This window comes from Centruroides sculpturatus, unplaced genomic scaffold (genome assembly GCF_000671375.1).
Source record: "Centruroides sculpturatus isolate CEXI.00-Female unplaced genomic scaffold, Cexi_2.0 scaffold331, whole genome shotgun sequence".
In the NCBI taxonomy this organism is placed as follows: domain Eukaryota; kingdom Metazoa; phylum Arthropoda; class Arachnida; order Scorpiones; family Buthidae; genus Centruroides; species Centruroides sculpturatus.
Window position 1 is genome coordinate 545,265 of NW_019384523.1, and position 8,353 is coordinate 553,617.

The 8,353-nt window shown below is 30.0% G+C and overlaps 1 protein-coding gene across 6 annotated transcripts in view; it reads left to right on the plus strand.

Moving 5' to 3' along the window:
* Positions 1-5,611, plus strand: part of LOC111622805 (Down syndrome cell adhesion molecule-like protein Dscam2) — a 53,027-nt gene extending 47,416 nt beyond the window's left edge. Inside the window, exons 13-24 of one of the 6 annotated variants that reach the window (XR_002756340.1) lie at positions 164-312; positions 375-509; positions 593-748; positions 822-892; positions 961-1,198; positions 3,541-3,639; positions 3,714-3,899; positions 3,973-4,266; positions 4,341-4,505; positions 4,555-4,706; positions 5,051-5,208; positions 5,494-5,600. Coding sequence is in view for 5 of the 6 variants with exons in the window: in XM_023365223.1 (XP_023220991.1) it covers positions 164-312; positions 375-509; positions 593-748; positions 822-892; positions 961-1,198; positions 3,541-3,639; positions 3,714-3,899; positions 3,973-4,266; positions 4,341-4,505; positions 4,555-4,722; positions 5,051-5,208; positions 5,494-5,574 (1,900 nt within the window). In the remaining variant the exon portion in view is untranslated. Of the gene's footprint in view, positions 1-163; positions 313-374; positions 510-592; positions 749-821; positions 893-960; positions 1,199-3,540; positions 3,640-3,713; positions 3,900-3,972; positions 4,267-4,340; positions 4,506-4,554; positions 4,745-5,050; positions 5,209-5,493 lie in introns of those variants that run through there. The other 5 variants (XM_023365225.1, XM_023365226.1, XM_023365223.1 and 2 more) reach the window with 5 other exon arrangements.
* Positions 5,612-8,353: the final 2,742 nt, after the last annotated feature.

Consider the following 8,353-nt stretch of genomic DNA (forward strand, 5'->3'; position numbering starts at 1 on the left):
CTCCTTGGCAGATTGCCCATGTGTTGCGCTGTCTCATTTCACCAATCCAATAAGTTTTTTTTAAAAATATCCTTCAGAGGTTTTCTTTAAAATATTTCATTACATAAGTTTAATTGCATAATTATCTTATAATAATGCTATATTTTATTTTTTATTTTTACAGATTTCGTTTCGGGTTTCAAGAAATAAATACTGGTATTGAAGCTACTCTAATTAAATCTAAAGTTGTAGGAAACGATTCTGGTTTATATGCTTGCACAGTAGGGAATGCTTATGGTGTTTCTGAAGCAACATTTCAAGTTATAGTGCAAGGTAAAGTTTTGATGAGTGAAATTATATTAATTTAAAATCTAAATAAAATTTATCATCACCAGAGGCTCCAGCATCACCTTCCAATATCGAAGTGGTAGCTAAAACAGGAAGGAGTTTAACCATCTCGTGGCAAGAACCATTTGGAGGACATAGCGCAATTACGGGATACATTGTTCTATATAAAATAAAAGGAGGAGGTATGTTTCTTATAAATAGTTTAAATTTATTAATAATAAAACTAAATTGAAAAGTATTTAAATATTTTCTAATTTTATTATAGACAAGTGGCAAAATATCAGTATATCTGGAATTTCCACTACAGCTACAATATCTGGCTTACAACCCGCTACGTATTATATTTTGCGCGTTTTAGCAGAAAATGCCATAGGCAAAAGTAATTTAAGTAAAATTATAACAACCTCAACGGACGAAGAAGGTATTTTTATATAAAAAATAGTTTTTAAAAGTATAACAGAATATATTACATGCATTGTTATCTATTAAAACAGTACCCGGAGGGCCGCCGCTACGAATAAAAGCATCACCTACAGGACCCAATTCTATTAAAGTATCATGGGAGGTGGGTTATGGCTTTCGCTCGGTAATTTTGAAAAATTGATCAGGATTAAAGCATGATTTCTTCTTCAGCCTCCTAATAAATCACTGTGGAATGGCAACATCACAGGATATTTTATTGGGTACAAAATCCTTTCGTCTAACGATCAAGCCTTGTTTAAAACCATTAACCTGAGTTCGGGAAAAGAGTTAGAAGTTCATCTGACTAATTTAAGAAGATCTACTAAATATTCTGTTTCCGTTCAGGCTTTTAATGGGAAAGGAACTGGACCTCGATCCGATGAGTTGGTAGTTCAGACATTAGCAGATGGTGAAAATGCTCCTCTATTACTTACTATTCTTTCATTTAATTAATGAATTTTTCAAAATTTTTATATTATTCCTCGACCCTATTCGTGACTTTAATTTATTCGAATGTGTAATTTATTTTATGAAACTGCAGAAAAGAATTTTCGGCTACTTTGTTTCGTCGTAATTAATTATTGTCTTTCGCGCAACTGAGAATAATTAAATGACTTTTTTAAAACTTAATTACAAACTTTTAACATAATTATAAATTGTTTTAATTAAAATGGAACTTTTAATAAAGCATAAAGTCGTTTCTTATCTGTGAGATAAAATCGTTAAATGAAGAGCTTCTTGCACCGTTTACACGGGTTGACTCTATTAAATTTCTTAATTTCTCTTAAGAATTTTGGTTATATTTTTTGAGTAAAGATAAATTCGCCCGCGAGAAGAAAAAAAATATTTCGCGTAAATAAATTTTATCCAAGCAGAATCAATTTAAAGTGAACCAATTTCGAAACATCCGAAGGAGAAACGCTCAAACTGTTTTCAATAAGCGTCATTTGTGGTTTGGATTGGTGGAATAAGGAAACGCAACACATGGATGATCTACCAAGGGGGATACCTTCCTCCTATTAGGTGTTAGAAACGCGAAGAAAACTCGTTAAATCCATGTGGCCAGTATTAAAAACTTGCCCCCATTTAGAAGGTAAACACGTCAAAACCCCCCCTGAAAACTCTATATGACAGTCTGTTATTGAGGTGCGAGTCAGCGACCAGTGTTCAATGGTTATATCCACTGTGATACCGATGGGTGCATTTATAGATATAAGGAAAAAGTTACGAAAATAAAAAGTTAGCCTCACAGATAAAATTTTATACAGTTATAATAATTCCTGCAAAATAATAAATAACTAGCATAACGACATAAACGTTGCAATATATTTTTTTTTTATAATCAATGATAATCTCGGTGTTAGAGAATATCTAAAAATTTTTGTTATTGTAAAAAGTTATCGAAATCTTTTCATTAAAAAATTATTAAAAACTGTTTTTTTCCTTTTATGATTATCGTCACGGTGGTTATTAGAATAATATATGACAGTTAATATAAACACTAAAATAGTGTGTTTGAGATTACTGGATGATCTCAAATTTATACAATAATCACTTACAATTGAAACCTTGATAAATTTGAGATCATCCAGTAGTCTCAAACACACTAATTTAATGTTTATATTAATTACTAAAAAACCACCCCTCTTTGTTTCCCAATTATTGTTATTGATAACTAACACTTATTGCAATTTAATGGATCATATGTAAATAATATAAATAAATAAAATCATATAATGTAAATACTGTATTTATTAAAAAAAATAATTTCATCCTTATGCTTAATCTATCTATTAGCTATTCTTATAACAATTTAAATTTATCAATATAATTGATATTGCTGCTATACTGTAATAGGCTACTAAATAAATTTAATGCTAAGTTTAATAAATGCAATACTAATATAAGTATACTTTGTTAGTATTATATTTAGAAAAAAGCGTTTATATATATAAATAAACATAAAAATATACTCAGTATCAATAGTTTGATAAGATATAACAACGCAACTCATGTGCGATCTGTTAAGATAGGAAGCCTCCCGGAAGGACTTTCTATGGGAAAATATCACGTATATAGATATTAGACACACGAAGAAAATTTGGAAAAACTCCACATCACATAGCCAGCCCGTTGGTGAGGCGCAAACCCGCAACCAACTATCAGTGTTCGTGTCCACTCGGTAACTCAGTAACTATAAGGAAATGGGATTTGTCGCTAAATTCTTAATCTTTTCTGTAATTCACGAGGATAAAATAAAATAAATAGAGGTAAAATTTAATTATAAATATACATATCCATAATCTTAGTTCCTCGTGGAGTTAGGGAAAGTGTACGGTATGTATTTAGCTACAAATATCAAAATATCATAATTAAAAGACGTTTTTCTCATAGTTGCTGAAAATATTTATATAACTTAATATATAAATACATCAGTTTGTCTATACATTATACAATCGCATTATTAAACAAATTTATGCATAAATGTAGTCTAAGTTGTCAATATTTGTGCATTTACTATCTATTATTTAAATTTTAAAAAAAATTTGACAATCGCAACTCAATTTTCCTCAAGTCAATTCACTATACAATTAATAATATAAAGCTATATTTAAGCATAAAATGTCGTATTCTATCAATTTGATCTGTCGTATCGTTTCGGTTACGTTTCCTTCTTTGATATTTCAAAATTGGTTCACTTATATAATAACTCTCATATATTATAAGTCTGATAGACATTTTTCCATACAGTACCTCCAACTGCTCCATTTCTTCACATTGTGACATCAACTACTTCATCCATTACTCTTAGCTGGTCTCATAAAAGGACGTTTTCAAGTCCCGTAAAAGGTAGGAAAAAAGATAGTTCCGAAGACGTTATACTTTAACCGAATATAATATTTTTGACCAATATATTTTTACAGAGTGCGTCCTCCATCACAAGAGGGAATATGGAGAATGGAAAGAAACCAAAGTCATCACTCAAACCAGTACTTATACCATTTCAAGCCTAGATTGTGGCACCCGTTATCAATTCTTCATGGTTTGCCACAATAGCGTAGGAAGAAGTGAACCTAGTGAAATTGTTCAGGCCACAACATCTGGTGCAGGTAATTGTCATTGGTTTCGATATGTCTTATTTTACAAAGTGAAATATTCTTAAAGAAACTTACTCGCATACAGCACCAGTATCACCTTCTAAAGAAGATTTTGTCCAACCGAATTCGACTTCATCCATTCTTCACCTATCCAGTTGGCAAAATGGAGGATGCCCTATCAAAGAGTTCACACTCAAGCTCAAACCTAAATATAAAAGTCAGTGGTCATCTTTGGAAACTAAATTGCCGTCTGATCAATCAAAATATGTGATACAGTCTTTAACTCCTGGAACTTGGTACTCAATAAAAGTAACTGCCTATAGCAGTGCAGGAGCCACTGAAGCCCAATACGAGTTTCAGACTTCAAACGAAACGGAAGGTAATTTCAAAACAAAAAAAAATCGAGACATCTAAAAATAATTATCATCATCTAATTTCAGTATACACTTTCAGTTATTGAAATTCATCAGCCTCAATCCTCAGAACTCGCCCCGTTCTATTTAGAGATTACGTTTCTGATCCCCGTTATCACCTCATCTGTTATTGTTATCATTATCATTATTGTTGGTTGCGTTTTATGTAGGAGGCGAAATTCGCACAGAAGCACGATAAGCAGTGGTAAATATACAAACTCCCCATTCATCTTTCAAAATATTCTTAATAATAGTTATTTTACTTATTGTAGATGGTTCCGGAAGCTCAAAATCTCGCCAAGGAGGTCTGGAAGCCATGGCATTGAAAGACATAACTAACAACGGTTCAAATCAACAGCCAATAGGAATCTCAGGAGATGACGTCAGCCGTCCCGTATCATCCGTGGTACCCATTACAGGAAGTTAGCCTATCATTTTCTTCCGGTGAACTTTTGTTGCTGGTTGTTTTCTCAACTGTTTGTTCTTTTCTTTTCTGTTTTCTTATTTATTTTTTTTATAATTTATTTTATACTATCCTTTAGTAAAACTTTATTTTTTTTACTATTATTTGTTATTATACCTCTGGCGCCATCTGTTATGTTTTATCTACAATAATATTTAAATCGTGTTACAAAGAGTTATTAAACTAAACAACATCCTTAAATTTAAAAATATCGATTTAAAAATATTTTTAAAAATTTTGCTGTAATAAAAAATTGCCTTTATCTCTTTCTTTAATTTCGTTTACAGTGGCAGGCACCAGAGAAGAAACACATTGTTACGCCACACCGTATGACACAATACCCGAGATGTCAGTGGGAGATCAAACACCAATATCCATCGTTCGGACATTAAATCGTCCAACAGTTCGAGACAAAAAAGGAGACAACTTGTACATCACCAGGCAGGTATATTTCGATTAATGTGGCGGGTTATTAAATTTTAAACGACAGATGGCGCCACCAATTAAAACGTTAATCATCAAAATCTTCCCATAAAGATCGAAATAAAAATAATAAAATAATTCAATTTACATAATTGTAGAAATAATTAATTAATTAAATTTTATATAACGTTTTAATGCCATATAGAAGTTGTTTCAGCATTAACTTTAATTATCCTTTTAATGTATTAAAATACAGAACTGTAAATTTAAATGTATATATTTTTTATCCTTTTTTTTTTATTATTAGCTCTTCCAAGATCGACCGTATGAGGCCTTGAAGGCTGACGTCCAACCACCGTTTCCCTTATTTAGGGTGGAAGACGTCTGATCCATCGCCAAAATGTTCTTTCTAACGCAATTCGAATAAAATAAAAGTTTAAAAAAATTTTTGTTTTTATTTTTATTAAAACTTCATATAATTTAAATATTAAAAAAGCCATTAAAAATTTGGATAAATTCATTTTGATAACTTAAATATTAATAACCTCCAGTAACGGCCACGTCCCACCAATGGCCATTTTTTCGGGGGTATTTCTTTTTAAAATGCACACAAAACAACCTCCAAAAACGGCCATTTTTTAAATGTTTTCGTCAGTGTCCGTTGTTTAGAGGTTTCGCCGCGTGTTAAAAATGTCCGAGAGAAGGAGATAATCATGAAAATTTTTAATATAATTAAATTTTATTTTAAAATATAAAATTATAAAGGTATTCACTTTATTTATTTATATGCAAAAATTCCGTAATTTAAAAAAAAAATTGGAGAAAAAATTTAAAAATAAATAAAATATATATANTCGACCACTCAGCGAAGATTTTCTTAAAGAATTTTTACTTGTTACTTCAATGAAGATATAAAAGGTTAAGCTAATCTATAAAAAAAAGTTTACATTATTTATGCAATTGAAATTATCTTTCTTTCATTGTTATTGCTTTAACACTTCTTCTATTTTATACAGAAATTACTCATTTCTTTCAGCACATTGACAATTAAATATTCATTAATCATCTTTGAAGATTTTTCCTATATTATATATTTAGCATCACATGATGGAAAATACCACTTATGGTTCTTCATCAGGAAAATATGATAGAATGGAATGACATATATTGTAATTTTGTGTGTCCTTGATTGGTAGATCAGATCGCAATGACTTTCCATTGATCTGTTTTTCAATTACCTCTCTGATCAAGCCAGACAATGGACTGGTTACTTAGTGCTCTCCATAATCATCTTTCAGGTAAGCACCAATAGTTTCTGTTGACATATCGAGATTATATATATATATATATATATATGCATTATATATACTTTCATATATATATATATATAAGTAATCTTATCGTTCCTGTATCACTAATTATTAATCTTTATACACAAGAAAATAGAAAATGAGATTATTATTTCTAATATTAAAGTTTAAACTAAAATTTTTTAAATTGATAGTCTAAACAATTTTTTAAAAATGGATTTTTTTACTTTATTTACTTTAATTTTATATCTCGTATACGTTGAACAAACTTTCAGCATTCTCTGCTTCCTTTATTCTTATACGTATCAGAAATAAATTTAACTGTGTCATTTTAATATTAAAAAAAACAAAGTCGAATAAATTATTAAAATTTTTAATTTTGTTTGATATTAAATTCAATTTTTTTTTTTATTTTCTTAATAAAGAATGATGTATTTTCGTTCAATATAGGATCGTTCATAAATTACGTAACGCACTAAGGAATAATACACAATACAAAGTACCAAAATTCACATTATTTTATTAATTACATGTATAAGATACAAACCCTAGATTCTGGAATTACGTAAACATCTCCATTTCGTTATAACGCATCGTAACGATTACCTGCATATAATAGCGGATCTACAAATATTTAGAGAAGTGCATGAAGGAAACAATATGCCTTACAAAATTATTTACTATTTGAAAACCCCCAGAAATGGGGTATAGCTGAGCCCCGAGTTTCCCTAAACCCTGCACATCCACTTATATCTGCTTTACGTAATTTATAGTCAGACCTTACATAAAAGAGTTTATATGAGCTTTTTTTTCTTATTTCTAGAAATGTTAAATTGATTTATATATTTTTAAACATTTAATTTTTCGAATTGAAGGTAAAATTACATTTTAATTAATATATTTATTTAATTAAATTGCAATATTATCCAGAAGTGTATTGATTTAATTAGTACAATAGATTACATCTGACATTGTTGAGCATGGAAAGTTGCAAGTTGGAATAGCATCAGGTGTTTGAGAGAAAAAGTTTCCCAGAACTGCGAAGAAACAGCTAATGTACTTCACTTGCAAAGTAACATTTTCTTTATTTCCTATACAACTTTTTCCTTTCAAATCTTTGTCTGTTTATTCAATTTTCGAAACTAAAAAAAAACCTGCTTCTACTAATAAAAAAAATCAAAGTTAAGTTTTTATTACAGTTCTCTTTCGATGGGTGCTGAACATCTCCATTTTGAAAAAAAAAGTTTATTTTTTTCTTCCTTTTTTTTAAAATTCTCTCGAGTAATGTTACTTGCTTTGCGACTCTACAGAATTACTTCTTGGAACCGCTATTTCTTTGCTGTGCAAACAGACAAGATTGCAGTTTGGGGATTTAATAGCAAACAAGATCAATGGTAAAACCCAATGGTCTAGTTCTTTTCTGTTGTGACATCGATCTGCTTCCTGTGTCTTAGAGGTTACTTTATAATATAATCGTTGGGGATGAAGGAGAACGATTTCTTTTACTCTTCTCTTAACTTCGGTTAACCGAACTGTAAATAGACCATTTTATAATCAACTATACTATCCGGGACTCGATTTTATTATTTTTTAATATCCCGAGCTCGATTTTATTATTTTTTAAATTAAATATATCGTAAAATATAATGTAAAATATTTTATTTCTTTGGAGAAAGATGACGAGTGAAATACTTTCTATTTTAAACAAAGCTATTAAGAAAATGGGCATAAAAAAAAGGTGAGAAGCTTTCTCTGGTTTTGGCTTTCTCTTAATGTCGCATTATGACCGGTAATCCCCATGTGAGTGGCTACAAAGGTATTTCTTATATTGGCTGGTCACGTAGTTTTCTCATCACC